This window comes from Ammospiza caudacuta, chromosome 11, assembly GCF_027887145.1.
Source record: "Ammospiza caudacuta isolate bAmmCau1 chromosome 11, bAmmCau1.pri, whole genome shotgun sequence".
Taxonomy (NCBI): Eukaryota; Metazoa; Chordata; class Aves; order Passeriformes; family Passerellidae; genus Ammospiza; species Ammospiza caudacuta.
In genome coordinates this window covers 19,833,518-19,855,471 of record NC_080603.1, presented here as the reverse complement: position 1 = coordinate 19,855,471, position 21,954 = coordinate 19,833,518, and the positions used below count along the sequence as shown (strand labels likewise).

Here is a 21,954-nt window from a genome sequence, read left to right as displayed (position 1 = left end):
GGCTTAGAGACACAACCAGCTCTGCACGTCTGCCAGGGCTCACTGGGCCTGAGATGGCTGAGAAGGGATGCTTAAATGTAATTTATAAACAAATAAGGGTGGTGCTCTGAAAAACTCTCCCTACCAGCATCACTGGGGAAAAAAAAGAAAAGGTGGAGCTTAATTTCTAAGTATCTCAACAGAGGACTGAACAAGATTTGGTTTAAGACAAAGGAAATGGAAAGGGGAAGGGAAGGTGGAAGGGAAAAAGGCGAAGGGAAGTAAAAGTGGAAAGAGGAAGGGAAAGTGGAAAGAGAAAAAAAGGAAGGGAAAGGGGAAAGGGGAAAAATAGGGGAAAAGGGGGAAGGGAAGGGAAGGGAAGGGAAGGGAAGGGAAGGGAAGGGAAGGGAAGGGAAGGGAAGGGAAGGGAAGGGAAGGGAAGGGAAGGGAAGGGAAGGGAAGGGAAGGGAAGGGAAGGGAAGGGAAGGGAAGGGAAGGGAAGGGAAGGGAAGGGAAGGGAAGGGAAGGGAAGGGAAGGGAAGGGAAGGGAAGGGAAGGGAAGGGAAGGGAAGGGAAGGGAAGGGAAGGGAAGGGAAGGGAAGTCCATTTTACATTCTGTTTACTGAAAAATAAAATCTATTAAGAGATACAGATAGAAACTTTCCTACTGCAATTTTGGGTCAGAAGCAGGATGAAGTGTGATTACTCCAGTGACATCAATTGGAGAAAATCCAGATCAATCAAGATGGGACATTAGTGAGGACAAAGAAAAGGTTGTGGATCCTTTGAGCAGATGTCACTTTTCAGGAAAAAAGTGGACACAACTGTATGACAAACTCAGTTTCTTTGCAGTGCTGATTAGAAATAGTAATTTTTGTTCAATAATTGAAATATTTCTGACTTTGTTTTCTATGGACCCAGTTCTTCAAATCTTGTAATTATGTCTGAATAATGTTTCCACATAAATATGCCTGAAATTTTAAAGTTATCTCTTGATTTTGAGAATCAATTCATTGAAGCTGTATTTTCTGGAAGCTGCATTATCCAGACACAGATAATGCAGAAATGACACTTAAAAGTAACAAAGAAAAATAATGTATGGGGGAAAAAAACCCATCACATTTGTGAACTAAGGAAGGAACCAACAATCATCATTTTGGTAAGAAAAATAAATGATGCTTTGTTTATAAGGTTATTTCTGTTGTTATTTAAACACTGCTCAGAAAATGTGTCAAATCTCCACAATTACCAACAAACTTTCCCTTCTAAGATGAACTGTAGATTGCACAGAATTATATTTCGTCTTACTCCAGAATCAAACAGACAAAGAAAAGTCTGGGAAGGCTGCTATAAAGTATTTAGTCATACTAACACACACAACAGGAGAAAGGAGAGATCAAGTGAAAAACTCCTTTGGCCTTGGAGCTTCCCAAGCAAAACCTGTATTGCAAAACAACACATCCTTCCACAGGATCATCAGCTGCTCAGGTTTTACCCTTGCTCTGCTTTTGCTGAGTGACCTTGACAACAGTACTCCTATCTCTATTTTCTCTCTTTTGTGTGAAAAGAAAACAATTCCTTGCCTCACAAAGATGTTGTCAGATTTATGGTTGCAAAGTGACAAACAGACCCTAATTGTCGTGATATGCAATAGTTAAATTTCTGTGAAGTCAATGATGAGGTCAGGAATTATTCAGATCAATCACAGTGATGTGAAAGAATTGGAGATAGACAATGGGTTTGTGTTTGATATTTATAGACAGTGAGAAACCTATGATTCTGTGATTCTATAAAATTACACAAGGTACAGCATTGGAGTGGCTTTCCAAGTAAATCTGAATGCCATTTTTAACCCAGTTTTTCTCTTTACAAAAGTTTGGCAAAAGTGTATTCAATGACGGCACGTTCATAGCACTTTCTTTGGTTTGTTTTTTAAATACTTCTGTCCCAGTCCTACTGCCCATGGAGACTGACTCACTATTGGTGTTCTTCAATGAATCAGGCATTTCCCTCAGGCTGGTGTAAGGAAGTCACCAAGATTTGTGGGGAAGGTAGAAGAGAAAAAGAAACCCTAAATCATGCTTTTTTTCACTCCTCTGAAGATTCCCAACAGCAAAGTGAGACAAACAAGTTCCACTGTTACAGACCTACAAACTAACTACGCAGCAATACGATGTTATTTGGCACCTGGGAGACTTAGAGGAGCAATTAGCTAAACTTTCACGCCGTCCCCTAAGAAACTTTTAAGACATAAGTGCTTTAGAACTTTTAGCACATCACTTTTCTCACTGTGAGTGTGAGCGCATGACAGAGTTTTCGCAGGTCGCACAGAGCGGTGTCACCGTGCCAGCTCCCGGGAGCAGCGCCGCGGGCGGGCCGGGCGTTGGCGAGCAGCGGGACGGCCGAGCCGAGCCGAGCCGGGAGCCCGGGCCGGGCGCGGGGAGCGCAGCGCAGGGGGCGGAGCCGGTGGCTCCCGGGCCCCGGAGCCCATCTGCTGCCGGGGAGCGCCGTGGCCCGGCCCGTCCCTGCCGCCCGGGGAAGCCAGCGGAGGAGGAAGCAGCGCTGCGGCCCCTTCGGTAGGTGAGGTGCGGGGATCTCTGCTGGGCGCCGTCCCGCTGCCCCTCGCGCTTTCCGAACTGGGAGCAGCCGGGCTCTTGGCTCCTCTGACGGCTAAAGCGAGTGCCGGGTAATTAAAAGTAGCGAAAATATTCCGGATTTCTAAATGGTATTTTTTCTCTTCTCTGCCTGGCTTCAGGGATTGTAAGAGCTGGTCTGTTCAGGGGAGGAGGGTGTCTCACTTCTCCGTGTTTCAGGAATTGCGGTTCCCTGCTTTGGACAAACGAGTTTTCCAACTGCTTTGTTTCCAGGGTTTCGGTGCAGACCGCATCCATTATCGCCGTAGGCGCTTGCCCTTCTCCCGTCCTAAAGAAGGGTCTTGTTGGGGTTTGGGATTTCAAATTCCTGTGATAAACGAGACCCAAACTTCAGTGTAGTTTTGATGTCTGTTCTGCGTAACTTTTAGCATATTCCCCCCAAACCTCTGATTGTCTGGCAGTCGATTATGTAAAAAAAAAAAAAAAAAAAAAGCCAGAAAATTTTCAGGCTTTTTGTGGTCCTTTCAGGGTCTTTCTCATGCCCTGAGCCTTGGAGGGAAAACTCGCGGTCGCTCGAGCATTGCGGTGAAACAACCCATTCAAAGGCGCGCCGTTTCCTCCCGCCCCTTGTTCCAGCAGCCCCTCCCGGCTTCCTATTCCTCCAAACTATTTTTTTTTCTGCAGGAAAAGTGTAGGTATTTTTTTCTTCTTCTTCCACTGTTCCCACACAAGAAACTCGCAGATCCAGCTGGGAGTTTCTCCGGGCAGCCCAGCGTTGCAACATGGGGACGCGCCCCCGAGAGCGCCGGGGCTGCCGCCCGCCTGCAGAGCGCGGAACGTGGGCACGGAGCTGCCTCCTCCCCGAGCAGTGTTCGGGCACCCCGTAGGAAAAATCGGCAGGAGAAATCACATTAGGGAAAAGAGGGAGAGTGAACGATTTCAAAAAGGGCGTTTGCGCGAAGCAAAGCTTGGGGGAAGAAAGTATCTTTTTTTGTCTGTGCTCTTGGCCAAGCTGCGGAGCTCCGGAGGGGGGAGGCTGGCGGCAGGGGGTGTGCGGGGACGGGCCCGCCGGCTCCCGCCTTTGTTCCCCCGAAGGGGCGCCCGCAGCCGCATGGCTGGAAGCTGCTCCGGGCCTGCCGCCCCTCCCAGGCCGCTCCCGGGCTCCGCGGGTGCTCCGGGGCACAGGGGAAGGCGCGGTGGGGAGGATCTCCATCACTGAGCTGGGGGCTGAGCGGCTGCCGGGAGGCGGCAACAGCCAGCGGGGGAAATCCCCGGGGGACAGCGGGGTGTCCTCCAGCCCGCGACTTTCCCGGTATGTTCCGTTCTCCTGGGTTCCGAAGGTTTCGGGAGAGCTGGGGATGCCCTTGTTGTCGCGCCGGGAGGCGGGCGCGGGGCAGAGCCGCGGGTTCGGCCGGGCTGGGGTGGCGGGACCCCAGGAAAGGGAGAACCACAGAGCCTCATCCGCCCTGCGGGGAGCACTGAAAACACCTGAGCTCTTGGGGGGACAGTAGCTTCGTTAACTGCTTCTGCGCAAGATCTTGGAAGTACCCGAGATGGGAGATGCCGGTGTAAGCAACTACATGGAGTGCAAGACAATGATAAGAAGCCCTGTAACTATCTTGACTCGGCAAGGCAGCGCAGAACTCGGTACGTGCTGCAGCATCCTCAACTCGGAACCACCCAGGCGCATGCCTGAGGATCTCTTAGCAGCAGGGTTGAAACTACCAGGGCAGCTGTTGAACCCTGGTTTGTATGATGCTGTCTTGTCTCAATTCTCATCGGTACTTGCATTTCTTCTAGCAGTGTGAAAGGGAAAGGGTCTAGAAAAGGAACGGATTATTTTTTAAAAGGAAAAATAGCTGCAATCTAAGGGGTTTTTGTTGAATAGGGCAGGAGACAGCCACTGTTGATAACAGCTATGGAATATTCTAGCAGTACTCCAGAAGCCTGGACTGTCACATAGAGCTGTGTGTTGCTCTGGTATTATGGAAGTTACTGGTTGTTTTTCCCAGAACTAGTTTCACAGAAGTCCACCATCCATTATATACAGAAATGTAGTATTGCAGTAAAAATGTGGGCTTTTTTTGCAGATAAGGGTTTTGGAGATTGTTTGCTTGTTTTTCGGCTTAGAAATTCACTCAGTGGTTGTCTTCCACTGAGTGAAACAAAACTGTATCACTTTCTGCTTTCTCTGAGATCCCAAATTATTGAGAAACAAACTGGTTGCTCCTGCTGCCCAAAGCAGCAGTTGGGACAATCTCTCTGACATCTGGCCAAACTGGAGGAGTGAGTACTGATGCTTGGAATGGTAATTCACCTACAGATTAGGGAGAAGCATGTGGAAAACCCTGCAAGTCATGGCTTATCACTGGAAATGCCAGTGGCTGATGTGTTTGGTGTCACTCTGCACCTAGAGTGTTACAGCATCCAGGATGTACTGAGCGATGCCTCTGCCATGGTTTTATCCCTCTGCACCTGAGCAGTTGTCTAGGTAATCCTCCACCTTGAAGATGTTGATTACCAGAAGTACAGAAGTACTGAAGGGGTTTTGTTGTTGGGAAAGCTCCCTGTGGCATTGCTGTTACTGCAGTGGGTCTGGCTGGGAATTGGGATTGGCAGAAAGAGGTGGAGGGAACCAGAATGTGATGGATGAGCATTGCACTACAGTGATGGATGAGCATTGCACTACCAGCTCTTCCTTCCACATGGCACTTGCAGAGTTTAGTCAGATACCTTCCTTAGCTTCCTAGGATGTGCACATCTCAAGTGAGGCTATCTCACTATTCAGCAGACCTCAGTAATAACTAATCTTTAAATTCCTGTGGAAAGCAGCGTGGCCCACCTCTTGTCAGGTTGGTCAGAACTGAAAGCAGGATTTTTCTCTGTGCTCTCAGCCCTCGATTAGCTGTGTTTTTGTAAGGAATATGAAACAGAGGAAGGATGAACTTTCTGCTACTTGACTTAGTTAACTAAAGGATGCTTAGTCTAACTTTGCACTGTGCACCAGACTGTGCAATCCATGTGTTTTACTGTTAAAACCACACAAACTGCTTTCACTCAAAGTGCTTTCTTCCTTGTAACTTTCCTGACTTTCCAGTAACATATTTAGTCACTACATTTTTAGTAGGAAGCCTTCTAGTGGGTAATAAGCGTGGCAAAGGTATACCTACGACTAATTGTTTGCTGAGGTTCCAGCTGCTTTGTCAGCTAGCCCTGAGTAAAGTCCTGTGGTAACTACAAATACTGGCTTTCTAGTGCATTGTTCTCCAAGTTCAACTTTCTAGAACGGTCAGGCTTCTTTAGCGACATCTTTGCTTCTCCTTCTTGAGTCATCCTTAAGCCATCCCTGCCTTGCAAGCCTCTGGTCCCATCTTTGTAGCTTCCTTCTGCAGTCCATGTGGTTCTCTCTCATTGAATTGCATTTGTAGTTTCTACTTGACTCTGTTCCACTAAACTGTCCTCACAGCAGCTCCTAATCAGGTGTTGTGTGTATACAGGTACTGTAGGTAGTTTGTTACATTCTTGGCCTTATACTAGTCTTGCAAAGAAGTGTCTATGTGTATATACACACATATATACAACAGACATGCATTTTTATATATGTAAAAATATTCTTTTACTGGCTCGTGATGTTATTGACTAATGTCATCTATTATCCCTTTCTCCTAAGCTGAGACAAGCACTTCTGCTTAAATGCAAATGCACTAGTTCCTTCATTTAATTTAACAAAGACTGTCACGTTGGAAAAATCTCACTCCTTATTAAACACACTGGGAATGTTCAGCAGCTCCTTTGTTTGGCTTTTCTTATCTGATTTGCATCTTGAGGAACTCTTTGGTTGGCCCTCCGTTTTGTGGTTTGTTGTGGCTGCTTGCTAGCAGCTCTCAGGGAGGGCACTTGAGCCGTGGTGATCTGGAACTGCAGGATGCTGTTCCTCAGCGGCTGCAGCTCTGCGTTCCTCCCAAGTGCATGGGGTGGAGAAGGAGAGGTGCTTTGCTTTGCTTTTCTGCCATGAGCCTGTGCTCGTCCCGCTCCCCATATTTAATAACAAAGAAGAGCAGGCAAGTATCTCCTGTTCAATCCCTGCCCTTGTTGCATTGCAGAAGAGGCTGTATAAAAGCCAAAAGTCTCCTTAGTTCCCACAGAAGGAGGAGAGGAGTAATGGAATTCATCCCACCCCGTTTGCAGACAGGCTTAAACAAAGCCTTGCACCGCTATTATCCCAGCCAATCTGCAGCTCCTTTGTATATGCTGATAGTTCTCGATCCACATTATCCTAAAATCTGAAATGCTTACGTCTTTCTGGCTGACTTGAGGCAATCGTGGACACCTCGAATATGCATGTAGAAGCCTTCAGTACTGAATCTGTTTTTAAATTTTCAAAGAACTATCAGTTTGTTATGTGAAATATGCGACTGTCTTGAAAACTTTAAAATGGGCAAACCACATGAGAACCTTGAAATTTTTGTAACCATACAAAATAATTGAAATGAAACATTTCACTACTGAACTAATGGAAAAGAATAGCTGGATAGGTGAATCCAGATGTCATAGAAGTGCCAAATCAGTGGTGAAGCGTTATACTCTGGTCTTTTTTGGTGGCCAGCTCCTCAAATACACTTATAATAGCAAACTTTGCTTATATAACCTTCTCCCCTAACTGACAGCCCCTTCCCAAGAAGTGGGATTTTTTTATACAAATAGAGATTGGAGAACATGAACCTTACAGGTTTGGATAGTGCTTGTTTGTTTAGGAGTTTGGTTACTCGAACTATCGCCCGTGCCTCTTTCTTCAGTTTCAATGCTACAACTATTTCAGGCTATTCTTTGCTCTGTGAAAACTGTGAATGCTTTCAGAATTAAAGGCTGGAAGTTAGGAGAAATGAACAGTCTGATGTGTTCCTATTTCTGGAAAATGATTTGCCTCAAGTTAGAGTGACTCTTTAGTTGAATTTAAGGTGCTGTTTGTGTAACTTTAATTTTAAAATAGTTAAAAATGCAAGTTCTTTAACTTCTGCTAGTATATCTTGAATGACTGGTACTTCATGCTTTTATAGAAAATGTGTGTGTGTATATAGTATATATAAACTTCACATTTACACAGCATCTGCAGAGTTTTATCAAATTACTGCTGAGCTACCCCAAATGGTAATTAATCTCTCAAGAAAATAACTGCAGTACAAATGGTAAACAAGAAATGAATGCGGGACCGGACAGGCTGATTGCTTGATTCAAATAGATGCATTTCCTATGAATGAAAGAAGACAACTCACTAGATGGGATTATGCAAGAAGCAGACAGGGTCATTCACAACCTTCCTCTTCCCTCAGCCTCGAGCAGAATACAGCATTTCTCTCTTTCTGCTTAAGTGCTGGTGGTAGCTATGCACAGCAGTGAATGGGAGGGGGTGAGGATGAACAAGAGCAGGCTCTGTTCAGAGCCAAAGAACAGTGGGCAATGACTGTCTCTTCTTAAGTGCATGTATGTCTGTGGGTGTACAGAAAGATGGAGTGGCTTGGGCAATATTTGCTCTTGGTGATCTCAAGAGGAGGCCTCTGAAGTGTTGTGGTAGTGGCAGCTCCACTGCATTCATGGGAGGGAATGAGCCATTAGGGATCATCTTAAAGAGGTTCTCTTCCTCATTATCATTAATCAGAAAGCTCATTTCTTATAATTAATTTTATATGCACATGCATCCTTAGATGTTGATAGAAGTATTGTTTTTCTCCACAGAGCAGCTTCCTTTCTACGCTGATCCTATAGTTTAAATTACCGGACCTGTATGCATAAGTGCATGGTGGATTCAGTGTAGTGTTGGACCTTGTGCTTGCTGGGTGTGTGCATGTGGTGGGGAAAACATGGCCTTGAAACTGCAGACCTGGATATCTCCCTAACAACCAGCTATGTTCCTGGTTGATGAAGAGTTTTTAGTTGGTTCTAATGAAAGGATCTTAGGATGGGAATGAGCACTAGTGTTCTGCAACCCAGCTTCCTCAAATTCTTGTGGATGTGCTTTGCAGGTTACAAGCAAACCTGAAGATTTGTCTCCCTGGGCTCTACTTGTAGGTTTGGGGAAGGATTTGAAGCAGAAAAGAGTGATGCAGGACTCATGCTCAGTTGTCTATAGAGCATAAATGGTGCCTGGATGGTAAGTAAGCAAGAGACTTAGCTGAGTTGAATGAGCCATGCTTAAGAGAGCAGCTGAGATGATTTGGGAAGTCTTGATGGGATGGTGTTCTGCTATGTGGACTCAAGAGTTCACCTCTGGTCTGGGCTAACTTCAGTGCAAAACAGAGTTAATCTAATAGAGCACTAAGAAAACCCACCAGCTCCCCCACCCTTCAAGTTAACCAGCATATTTGACATTTTTAATTTCAATATGTTTTATCATCACTGGTCTAACTAAAGGAGAAAAACACAATAATTTTGCACAAAACACTCTGCATCCTAATCTAAAACTGAACTTACAAATTCTAAATTGTCTGTCTTCCTGCCTCAGTGCCTACATTGTAGTGGCCCATGCAATATCCAAGCTCTTGCTGCAGTGTGGGACATCCATTTGGAGTTTGATGCTGAATTAGGTTAATAGGCTACAGTATTGTCTGAGGAAGAGGGGTAGACTGGGAAGCAGATAAGAGAATATTTACTCTGAAATGAAAATCTTAAAACCTAGAAATGGCCATGGTACAATGGTGTTAGCCTTTGGTTTAAACAAGCCCTTCACACACTTTCTGAGTCACTGCATTATTTTTAAGTATTCTTACTGGGCAAAAAAAAGGTTTCTGAGAGGCCCCTAGAAAGGCAGCTTGAACTAGTCTCACAGTTAGTTGTGTCAGTCTGAAACTTGACTTCCTCTTTTAGTTTGCTGGTTAGCATGGAAAAAGTCTGCTTCAGATAGTTGTTCAGCTTGATCTTCTGTTCCTGCAGACTGGAACAGAAATCACCTTGAGTTTGTGGGGAAAATAGGCAGGAAATAACATCTCTAAACCAAGCTGCAAATAAATATTTAAATGGGCTTACTTAAAACAGGCACCTGAAACAATTATTGATTGGGTGGGACCATGACGTTGCAGCTCTTCAACTGAAACATGCTATGAAACAGGGACATTCAGTATTCATGCCTAACTAGGGAATTTTTAATTTATTATCTTCCAGTGTTGAGTTTTATACTGGACCCTTAACTGCTTGATATTTCACAATTACTTTCTCTAGTATGGGGAAAATAGTTTTCTTCAATGTTCAGCTCAAAGCACACCATGTTTAATGGGATGTCCTTGCAAGATTGTCTGCAATCCACTTTTGTAAAGAGGTGGATACACTGGTGTGGGATAGAAAGTAGTGGTGAGCCCTTTGTAATGCCTCTTGTGGTCTTTGCCCACTTTTGCAGGCAAGCTGTGTTTATAATATCCTGGGAGTAAGTGATATTATAATCACTAGAAAATTCATTCAACCACTTGCACAGAAGCTTCCAGATAAGATTCCAAATATGAACAGAAATGATCTACTGTTACATGGAGAGGGAGGTGACTCTCCAGAGGCTATAGTAATGGGGTAACATTAACAGCTGCAGTTAGTGTACTCTACCCCTTTGCTACCTCTTTCTCTTGGTGCATGGGAGTAGAAAGGAATGTGTGCCAGAGTCATGTCTTTAAATTCTGGCACTGTGAAAGTGAACTTACATAAATTCAGACTGCTGCTCAGTGCATCATTAGAGCTCACTGCTGCCAAAACAGATGTGGTGGGTTGTGAAAAAGGTGCCACTACACCCTTTGTAGCTGAGTCTCAAGAGTTCTGACTTGTCTTTGTAGAAGTTGAGTGCTTAACTTAGTACCTCCTCTCAGAACATGAGGACATGTGGCCTCAGTCATGTCACTGACAGAGAGAAACTTCAGAATATTATCCTTACTGTCAGTGAAAGAACAGGCTTTTTTTACCTCATCTGCTGCAGGTCAAGCAAAAAAATTCATGTTGGTGCTTGTGCATTTTATGCAAAATCCCTTGAACTAAATGACTCATGTTTTGGAGACTCATTCTGGAAAATGCTGTCCTTCTTTCTAGCTTGTATGGGGAAGAGTCTGCAGTGGATATGGGAGGTTAAAACAACTGAGAACTGCAGGCTAATGTAGACTGATGCTTGAAAGATGTGGTCCTGCTCCTCTCCTGCCATCTCCATAGTGGCTGTTTTGGACAACTGATCTTGATAAAGGCCATTTAAGAAGGCAAATCTGTCATTTCTGGCAGATGTCTCCATTTACATTGGCTTGTAGCAGCTGGGAAGTCAACTCATTTTAGGGGAAATCATTTCTATTTTTTCACTCAATAGTGGAAAATTAGAAGAAATAATTATCTTTTTTTCCACCCAATAGTTACTGTAAGTGCAAAACCTCTGTAGAAATGAAATCTCTATTGGCAATTAGCTGCTTCCTGGCAGCGCTGAGCATTTACAACCTGTTTCTCCTTCCAGCCCTGAAGGAATTGAACAGCTTTACTCAATTGCCATCTAAAGCTTTGCCATCCTTTTAATTTCTCTGCCAACATTGCTCAGCCATTGCAAATTTTAGCCATCAGTGAGAATCAGCAATTGGGCACAGCTTCAAAAGCTCATTTTTCTAGGTAGTGTTGAAGTTATTCTGATACAGAACTTCCCTGGACAAAGTGCTGTGCTTCAATGCCCATTGTTTTTAATAAGGGGATTCCTCTTGACCGAGCAATTTCAGGATCATTTAAGGAGTTTGTGTTTTGGAAAGTGTTGGATGTTTGCCTTCATGGAAAGTCAGGTGTCTGTTCAACCTGAGAAGTCCTCAACACATACACAAGGAGCATGTAAGAATGCTGCTGTACCATCCCAGGAAACTGTACCCTGAGTAGGAGCTGCAGGCAAACTCAAGAGCTTGCAGGTGAAGCCTGCATTGAAAGTTCCAGAAGATGGATTATATGTTCTTGAAACAAAATTTGCAAAGCTACTGTCAGTCATTGCTGCATTATGTTCCTTATTGATGCAACATCTGGGACCTGATCCTAAACTTTTCACAGATCTTTGGAGCACAGGACTGATTTTTTTGATGTTAATTCCATTGCCATTGTGACCATGTTTTCCTAAATACTTGTCTGAATTGGCTTCCATTTCTCAGCGATTTGGACAGAACAAGGTGTAACAGGGGAAGTCTTTACATTTTTGAAATTATTTTCTTTGCAGGCTGTTTGTGACTTTTCATCTTGGTGCTTGCAAACCATGTAGGAAGGCAGCCTTAGCTAAGCAACTTACTGCATCTTTTTTTCCTAATGTGACCATCTGTCACTATGGCAGGAAGTCCCAGAAGTGCCAGGAACTGTTCTTCATTTTGTGGCACAGCTCACATAAAAGAAGAACCTGAAGATTAATATATAAATATTAATAAGAAGAAGCTTAATATAGAAGAAGTTTTTAAAAATGGGAAGTGAAGGAGGAGGACATAGGCCTGGGAAGAGATGACAGATAACATGACTTGTGAAGACATGTCAGCAACAGAAAAACCATCAGAGGAACCTGGGTTACATAATCTTGTAGCTAAAGCTGTAAGCAGCAAAGTCCATTCAGGCTTTGCCCCCATTAACTTAGACGCGTACTTTCATCATCTTCAATTACTCAATCATAATGAAAAATCTTGATAAGCTTGTGTTTTTATGGCTTATTTGATGAGTGAACATGACTAGATTTCCTTTGGACTTTGGCTGTAAACAGTACATAATCAATACTAGAGACAGGAGAGTCCAATTTCACAGGAATTATAACTGTTTAAATTGCTTCAAACACAGCAAAAAAGGTTTTGAATTCTACTTCTCAAATAAAACTCTGAAACATATCAAGACATGTTCTTTGGACCCCATAGCCCCTTTCTAAACAGATTTTGAAAGCTTCAAGAAAATCCAAAACACTCTTTTCAGGATTACATTTTTACACTAGGCTTGACACATCTCTCTGAATTTAAAGCCAGGCAGTGATAATCTTGGCCCATGCAGCTTTAACTGCAACATATCTGCCTCTGTCACCTCTGTGGCTGGGCACATTCCTTTAGTGCTGTAGAAGTGGAGTTGCAGCTTAGAGGACATCTCATGTCACATCTCACATCAGGATGGAGCAAGCAGGATGGAGTGCAGCTGAAACAGGAGCTGAAACACATCTCTACAATGTGCCTTCTAACCTGGGCACCCACTCCAATGTCAAACAAGCTGATATGGAGTAGCTCGTGTGACAGAACTACCCTGACCTTAAAGCAAAAGCCGGTCCTAGGGCTTCAAAGTTTCTGCGGTACCAGAGCCTGGCAGTAGCCTCAGAATTGCAAAGACTGAAAGCATTTGATACAAAGTTACATCTGGTTCTACAAAAGGAAACCCTTGAGTCCTATTGTGCACTTAGGTTAGGCGCAGCCTGACCTCAATTAGCCACTTCCTGATATTTCCTTCAGGGATTCAGCAGGTTGCTTTTGGAGGGTAAGAGGATGGGAGGAGCTGAATTTGGATTATTGAGCAACTATATAAACTCCAGAGCTGTTGCAAGCTGTGGAAAGTTGGTGTGGTAAGGATGAGAGGGCGGAGTTACTGTGAGGCTGTCTCCAAAAGCCAAGGACAAAACATGGACATAGAAAGCAGCAGCTCTTCAGATTAATTCTGTTTGGAACTAGGTAAGAGTTGAGGTCTTCTGAACTTTAACCGAGAGTTGCTGATATGAAAGGGCCAGTTGTTACAAGGTGATTGTAAAAAATGGTTCTAGTTAGAAGAGTGTTTCCTGGCAAAGCCACTTGTGACCTGAACTAATCTTCTGTCCTAGGTGGGAAGAGTGAAAAATAACTATACATTATGATCTTTGTCCTAAAATGCATGTCATGCGAGGATGTGGTGTATTGAAGCCCAGCTTGCGTATATGGTACCACATGACAAAATCTGTAGCTGAGAGTTTTGAGATGTTCTCTCTGGGCAGTCTTAGTTGGTCTCATGGGTTTTGGTTTTTATCAGGGTGGTGTTAGTTGGAAAAAAATCTCCACGTTGGGTGTCTTTGTGTAAACATTGTCTCTTCGTGGTTCTTCCTGTGAGGGTCTATGCCTCTGGTGTCTCATGTCTAGGGTGTCCTTAGGGTGTGTCTTGTCTGTCTCTCCTTAGTTGACATTCCAAAACTGTTCTACTTCTATCCTGAAATAAATTTCATACTGACTTTTTTCAAAAGTCAAAGTAGGTCCCTAAGGATTTGCTTTTCCATAGTGGTCACTCTACAAACTATTGAGTTTGCAAGTCAAACTATGCCAGCTCCTCTTTCACCCTAGAATATACGCCAGATGCAAAACACAGAACAGTGAACAGTTGCTACAATGAGTCATGCTTGTGGAAGTACTGAAAGGTTAAATAACAAACTCCTTTAGCAAAGACTGGACTGCTACAGGATAGCAAAAGCCTGCAACACTTGCAGCTGGGGGAAATACCACAGGCAGTTCTAATCTTAAATCTGCCAGAAAGAAAGGCAGGTACAGGAACTGTTTATGCATCTGTGGTTCTTACAATCTTTCTCCAGTGTTAGAGTGGATCTAACAGCTTTCAAGCCACAAGCAAGAAAATGCACAACAAGAGGAAAAACTTAATAATCTTAAATATGGTCAGAAAAATGACTGTCAAGCACAGTTTTATCTCTGTTCCATGGTGTTTCCTCTTGCTAGGGAGAGTACATTGATGAGTTGGATTGCTTTCTTTTCCTGGAATGATGAAATTTAAATAGCAGCAAATAGCACCTGTTGTGTCTCAACCTGTTTTTCGGTTAAGGGAAGGACAACATGACTAAGTCCAAAGGCTGAGTCTTGTAAATGGATTATAAAAATTTCTGACAATCAAAGAGACTCTACTTGTGCATTTCTACCTTCAGTGCACATCTCCATGCTTTTTTGGAGGGAGATGGGCAAGTAGGTATAGACCTTCTTAAATTTCATCAGTATTGCACATCTATAGCTGCATTTTAAAGTTTTACCTGAGAGGTATTTTTCTGAGGAGAATTCTGAACAAATTTGTTTACTAATGGTTCATCTAATTCCACTGAACTAGAACAAGGAAATGACAACCAGACTGTTCCAGCCCTTAGCCAGTTAATTTTATGGCTTTTTTTTTTTCCTCATAGGAAAAGTTTATGTTCTCTTTCCAGCATCCTTGACTTCAGGAAAGGGTGCTAGGGAGCAGAAAACTGAGTCTACGCATGTCTCTTGTCCCTTGCTACCTGCTCCATATTTAAAGCTATTTCCATGATGTGTTTTGTGGTGGATTTTTTTTTTGGTGGGTGTGTGGGTTTGGTTTGAGTGTTGTTGGTGGTTTTGTTTTTTTTTCTGGAGACTCATTTTTTCCCTAGTGGGGAATAACTGTCATGTAGGTTAGTTTCACTGCAAGCTTGCAGTGACCATGTCCTTTTTATCTGTGGTGTTGACTGTTGTCTCCTTTTACCAGATGGCTTTGGCGATTGCAGACTGTTTCCCAAACTTCTTATCCAAGTGTAATCTAAAAAAGTTTTATTTGGTGATGAGTATCCCTGTGTTTACCAAGGTAAACTTTGCTTCAGGTGATTAAATAGATTGCCTTGTGCTCCCTTTGCTTTCAGTCCTCTACTTTAAGTTCATCATGATGGCAGTGAACAACCTGCCTCCCTGGTAGCTTCAAACCTACTCCTTCAAAAGGAACCACCAAAAGTTGGGATTTCTATAACACTCCAGCTTGTCTGCATCCCTGTGCTTCATCTGAAACAGGAGTAAGCTTTGCAATAGTGTTCTATTGTAAAGTTGCTGAGTTTATAACTCTGAGGTGCATTGTTTAACTTCATGTTTCCAAAATAAAAAGGGTTTAAACTGATACTATAAAAAGCGCTGACTGACTTTTATTCACCAAACTGCCCATACAGCTTTTCTGTTATGCATTACAATCTGCAATCCTCGGGTACACCAATGCATGGTTTCCATTTTGAGCAGCTGGTCCCCTTCTTGGAGCACCACAAAATTGCCCCAGGTATTCTTATCACTGTAGACTCTGTTGTGTTCTCATCATGCTATTCTAGTTGCAAGACTTCAGATGGCTAAAACAGTCTCAAAATATTTGTGTTGCACATAACTTCTGACTTGAAAGTGATAGCTTGTGTTCTTTTGCTTCTGGGGTTGTTTCCATGCAACAAATTCTTAGTTCGTGGGATATCATTCCTTATGGTGCTAGTCCTACACTTCTTGCTTGAACACTATTTTTGGCTTTTTATGGGATGAACAAGTAGTTGCTACTTCAGGCTGCTCTTGTTTATTATACAGCAGAGACAATTCTGGCTACAAAAACCAAATTTTAATGTGCAGGGTAAGAAGGCTGAACTTGGGTGGTTTTTTGTGCTTTGGATTCTTCACTTAAACCCTGGCCGGTAGCAGAGACAGTAGCGCTGTGAGTGGTGTCGAGAGGTGTACCTGTGGCGGGGGTGCCTAACGGGAGAGCCAGTGAGTCTGTGTGTCTGTCCGTGTGTCCCGGTAACTCGGGTGCCCGAAGGTGAGGGCTGGGAAGAGCCCATGTGTCTGTGTATCTGTGTGTCAGTCCGTGTGTCCCAGTAGCTCGGGTGCGGCCACACATGCAGAGTCTGTGTGTCCGTGTGTCTGTGTGTCAGTCCGTGTGTCCCCCTAGCTCGGGTGCCCGAAGGTGCAGGCACACATGCAGAGTCCGTGTGTCCATGTGTCCGTGTGTCGGTCCGTGTGTCCATGTGTCCGTGTGTCGGTGCGTGTGTCCGTGTGTCCGTGTGTCGGTGCGTGTGTCCGTGTGCCCGTCCCGCCCAGCCCGGGTGCCCTCAGGGGCCTGGCGCTAACGGCCGCCGCGGGCTGACGGCGCCTCGCGCCCCTCAGCCGTTGGGCCCAACGGCCGCTCCCCTCAGGCCGGCGGGGTCGGGCGGAGCGGCGGGGCCGGCCCGGGGCTTGGCGGGCTCCAAGGTGCGGGACGAGGCCATCGCGGCGCCCCCAGGGCTGATGGGGAAGGAGCGGTGCGGACAAGGCGGTGGCGGGGCGGGGACACGGAGCGCGGCCGGGCGGGACCCTGAGCGCTGGCCCGGCCCTCGCTGGCCAGGAGCAGCCGCAGGCTCCGCCCGGCTCCGGTCTCGGCAGATGCCGGCCCAAAAGACAATTTGTAAACCCCGCCGTTTGTAGCGCTCGGCGCTCTCCGGGCCTAAAGGAATTTTAATAGATTGTCATCTGCCGACTAACGATACTGGGGGTTTCTAAGAAAGAGGTTTCTGTGTCAGTATCATCTCTCACTGGCCTCCACAAGCTTGCTCCGGGCGCTGACCGCCTCCGACTCGCTGCCAGTCGGCTCTTTTTTTGTTATTTTGAGGAGTGGGACAGACCTGTGTATGTGGTGATGGGCAGTGACTGAGAAGTCAGGTCATTTCCATGACCAAACCTAAAACCTAATGTGTTAATAACAGCTCACTTAAACTTTTCTCCTCTTCCCCTTCAGAATTGGCAGGTGTTCATCTTCATGAAGGAAAGAAACACTAGAAGTTCGGACTAGAGCTGGAGTGTTTGCTTCAAGATGCCCCAAAGGGAAAATACTCATCTGCAAGTCCCTTCTTTCAAAACTGCCAGTGTTCTTTCAATCAAAGAAAAATGTATTTTGAGAAAGATGACTTGTGAAGTCTGTGAACAAAGCTGTCTTCACAAGGATACCGAATGAAAGACATCATGCCTTACAAGGGACACTGGTCTTGAAGGGTGACACTGTGCTCTTAAAGTAAAACACAGGCACTATAAAAACACTGATCCTGAACAAGAATAAGAATTATAAAAACTGCATCAGAATGTTTGTTAGTCCCAGGAGAGTCAGAAAATGCCATTTTTTGCAGCTATGTGCCACTTGCTTCATACTGTGTCTCATGATTTTTTGGATACCATTTGATAATCAAATTGTGAGCCATATGAAGTCCTATTCCTACAGATACCTCATAAATAGTTACCATTTTGTGAATGACAGCCTGTCTATCAGCAGGGATAATCTGAACAGGGTATCAAGCTACCAATACTTGATCAACCACAGAGAGAAATGTCAGCAGCAGGATGTTCTTCTCCTACTGTTTGTGAAGTCTTCTCCTGAAAACCGTTATCGAAGGGATGCAATCAGACAAACATGGGGTGATGAGAAGTATGTTCGTTCTCAACTTAATGCCAACATTAAAACCCTTTTTGCTTTAGGACGCCCAACACACCATGAGCAGAAAACACAGCAGCAAAGAGAACTTGAGCTCGAAGACCAGAAATACCAGGATTTGATTCAGCAAGACTTCTTGGATACTTTTCACAATCTCACTCTTAAATTGCTTTTGCAGTTTAGCTGGGTGAAGGCCTACTGTCCTCATGCCAGGTTCATTATGTCTGCAGATGATGACATATTTATCCATATGCCAAATCTCATTGCTTATCTCCAAAGCCTCATGCAAATGGGTGCTCAAGATCTCTGGATTGGTCGTGTCCATCGTGGATCCCCTCCCATAAGAGACAGGAGGAGCAAATACTATGTTCCATATGAAATGTACCAGTGGCCCTCTTACCCTGACTACACAGCAGGAGCTGCATATGTAATATCAAATGATGTAGCAGCTAGAGTCTATGAGGCTTCATTGACTCTGAATACAAGTCTTTATATAGATGATGTTTTCATGGGTCTCTGTGCCAATAAAGTGGGAATTGTACCACAATATCATGTATTTTTTTCTGGGGAAGGAAAAGCTCCATATCATCCCTGCATTTATAACAAGATGATGACATCTCATGGACACGTAGATGATCTTCGCCAGCTCTGGAAGCAGGCTACAGATCCCAAAGTTAAAGAGATTACTTCAGGGATTTGGGGTAGAATGTACTGCAGACTGGTCAATATTGTGCTTCTCTGTAAACTGTACTATGTGGACACGTATCCTTGTTCAGCTGCGTTTTCTTAATACTTGAATATCTGCATTGAAGATCCACTGAGCCAAGACAGAGCAACAACATTTTAGGTGTTTATCCAAAATGTATGTAAACATGGAAAGAGGTAAAATTTACACGTGAATACTTGGGGTGGGCAGAGGGAGAGGAAGAAGATGGTCCCAGGGTCCCAGATTCTGTTCAGAGACTTATTGGAATAGCTCTCCTGTTGTATTTGTACTTTTTATATTGTAGCCTGTTCTTTTACACTCTTCAAGGGATGCAAGTCTGGATTATAAGTGAACTATAATGGACTTGACTTCTAGACTTTGAAATGCTTGTTGAAAATACCTGTTTCTTTGAACTTGTCAGTAAGTCTTAATGGCTTTTATAAAAGCTATGTGAACTAAGGCATGTGGCAAAAAACCCCCTGTTATATCAGAATGGAGTAGACCTTTCAAAGCATGAGGAAAGTGTAACTTCTGACTTGATGAATGAGACTATCACAGTAGTTTAAGGTAGTGTCAAATATTCACCATTTCTCAGTGCTTCATACAAAGTCAGTCTGGACCTGCACAGCTGACAAATAGTGAGTGGTAGAAGTGAAGACCTGCTACAATTGTTTTCTCAAAGCTGCCTAAGTCTTTGAAATTGGGAAACAGTATTTGGATGCCCTCTGACTTGGTGGTTAAATAACAAAGGAACCCCCTTTAGAACCTGAAGCTATAAAAAGCCAAATACCACTCATGTGACTGGTCGGGCTAATGGTTCTCTGTCTTCTGAAGACTGAATCAGCACGTTTAAGAAGTCCAATCTTTAAAAAGCAAATAAGTTAAGTTAGTTTTCTTCTAATAATGCTTCTGTTTTCCAGTATTCTAGAAGTGAAAAGCAAGCAAAAGTCCCCAGGAATGTTACTTAGAGCTAGGTAAAGCCTTAAAAAAACCAGAATTTCATGCTTGTACTAACAGAGAGGGAGGATATTTTCTGTACAAACTTTGACTTTGCATTGAAGGGATAGGGACATGGTGATTCACACAAACTCAGTACACAAATCATAATAACTAAAATATTTCTTCTGAAGTCAAAATTGTCTTTAAAATTTCAGGGTTGTTGGTGTCCATAAACTCCTGTACCTTGAATATGTCTCAACATTAATATCACTTGCAAAGGAACAAAATGCCTGTGCTTTGTAAGCCAAAAGAGAGCCAGGTGATGTGCAAACTGCAGCCCTTATGAGTTGTCCTGTGGTGCCATACAGATACTGCAGAGAACCAGAGCTGCAGGCTGCCTGCAGTCCGTGCACAGCTCAGTCATGGTGCTTCCACAGACTCTCAGGACAGATATCTTAGTTGCTAATTGCCAAACCTGTGGCAGCTGTACAGGACTTGCTAGTTTGAAGCTGTGAGTAGTAAACTTGGTGTAACTAACTGCTACTGCTCTTGGAGCTGTGCTGCAGGTTTTCTGGTTTGAATGGATAATGGCATCTGTCAGTGCAGACAGAAGCCAGGAGTGAGCTTGCTGACTGTTCTCTAAGCTGTTCAGATGGAGGGTAGGTAGTTACTGGAGCCAAGTCAAACATGTAACTTTCTATCACTGGTTTTGCAGAAGGAAGATAATAAGGTTCCTAACTGGTCCCAAATGTGGGGCATATAAAGAGCTGACAAAGAAATCATTTATCAGTGTCAGAACAACTGATAAGTATAACAGCTACACTTCAGAAGGAACAAATCCAATTCCTTTCTTGCCTAAACAAATGGATAATAGTACTGGGGATGTAGATCTTTATAACGTGTTGCATAGAGAGAAAATAAATGCACATATAGAGAAAGTATTGTATATTGAAGGAAAGCTGCTTCATCATATTTCTGACTTCTTGTGAGCCATTTAAATCAACAAAGCTGCACAGCAAAACTGCACTGCTAGAAAAGCCACCCTGTTCACTGAAGGGAAAGAGGGTCTTCATATGCAGTATGCAAGCAAAATGTGCTGGTAAGACTATAGTCTTCCAGCATATCTACGTGTTGGGATTTGTTTTCACTCGTACATGCAGAAGCAAGGTAATCTTTAAGTGGCTTTAACTAGCTAACATCTAAAATGCTGCTTAAATGTAGTTGCCATTATCTGAAAATCACCATTTAGACCATTGAAATACTTTGTTTTACAGTTGGTTTGAGCTTTGTTTGGATTGTTTCTTAATCTTAAAAGGGCCTTGATGTTTGTAGTATGCATTTTCTTTTGATGCAGTGAAAAGAAGTTGCTTGTTGAATAAAAGGAAAGCATGAAGACACTCCTTTCAAAAAGTAGAAGAGACATAGAAAACTTCATATTTTCTGGTTCTAAACACAAATGAAGATTTGTACACTTCCATCAGGAATCTTTTTTAACAATAGTCTCAGTGCTCCAATGCAGGGCTGATAGGTTTTACTTCAAATAAAACTGTATCAGTCTGAATGGTCACTCCTCATTAAGAGTTTGACATTGTTGCACAGCATATTTAATGCTATTTTTTTATCTGTTTGTTTGGTTTGCATCAGTTTCCCTTTGATATTACTAATTTTTATACAAAATATTCAATATTTATTCTTAAACTTTGCTCTGTACCACAGAAAGACAGTTGTTTTGTAAAATTTGTTTTGAATAAACAGACTTATTTCTTTTAAAAAAACCTAAGAATACAGAAAAGATAAATATCTCTTGTTGCTTTCTTTGTAACTGATTGGATCAGTTCTGATACTTTTAAGTGTTGTTCTGAATTCCCTTTTACAAGAGACTTCAAACTGCTCCTCTTTCCCCACCCCCTGATGTGTGCAAAAAGCAAAATTGGTGTTCCCAAGAAAGGAGAGAGTTCACAAATTTGTTTACCAAGCTTCTAGGTCTAAAGCTGTATAAAATTGCCAGGTATTAGAAGCTGTACCTGTTGTTAATGTTATAATTTCTATGTTCTCTTCAGGCAGCCGTTCCCCTGGAGATGTGTATCTGTCTACACAAGATTTCAGATCATACTTTGCACCTTTGGAAAAGTAGCTGATGGTCTGGGGACCAGACATGGTATTTTCATAGGGTATAATTAAATTCAGATAATTATGATTTGTCTGTCTCTCCAATTTGTCTGACATAATGTATCAAGTTAGAGTTTTTACAAATGGAGTCATTCTCACCAGGTAACTCCAGTGTAAAGACAGGGGCATAACTAAAGCACAAATTATATAAATGATAGTGAAGAAGAGAACAAAGGAAATGAAGTCAGGATTGTGGCATTCGGCTTCTTGCAGGGTTTTCTTGTGGGTTTTTTGTTTTCTGGGTTTTTTTTTAAATTGTTCCCTTTGGCCTAGAAACTGCAGTTCAGCTAAAACTGGGTTTGCTTGATACTTTTTGTTGGAGTAAGTCATTTAAGTATCTGGTGCTTTACAATGCATTGTTAATAATATTTTTCTCAAGCTTTTGCAGAAACTTGAGCTTGC

At 43.3% G+C, this 21,954-nt stretch overlaps 2 protein-coding genes across 3 annotated transcripts in view; one reads left to right on the top strand and one right to left on the bottom strand.

The window, feature by feature from the left end:
* The window catches only part of MCF2L2 (MCF.2 cell line derived transforming sequence-like 2), a 150,752-nt gene that overhangs the window by 54,684 nt on the left and 74,114 nt on the right, over positions 1 to 21,954 (bottom strand). The window lies entirely within an intron of this gene.
* B3GNT5 (UDP-GlcNAc:betaGal beta-1,3-N-acetylglucosaminyltransferase 5) lies at positions 2,449 to 21,388 on the top strand. Of its 2 annotated transcripts, none has more exons than XM_058811892.1 (2): positions 2,449 to 2,555; positions 17,052 to 21,388. In XM_058811892.1, the coding sequence occupies exon 2, from the start codon at positions 17,392 to 17,394 to the stop codon at positions 18,526 to 18,528; it is 1,137 nt and encodes a 378-aa protein (XP_058667875.1). In that variant the 5' UTR covers positions 2,449 to 2,555; positions 17,052 to 17,391; the 3' UTR covers positions 18,529 to 21,388. The 2 variants fall into 2 exon arrangements, with proteins under 2 accessions (XP_058667875.1, XP_058667876.1); XM_058811893.1 differs by lacking the exon at positions 2,449 to 2,555 and adding an exon at positions 3,243 to 3,264.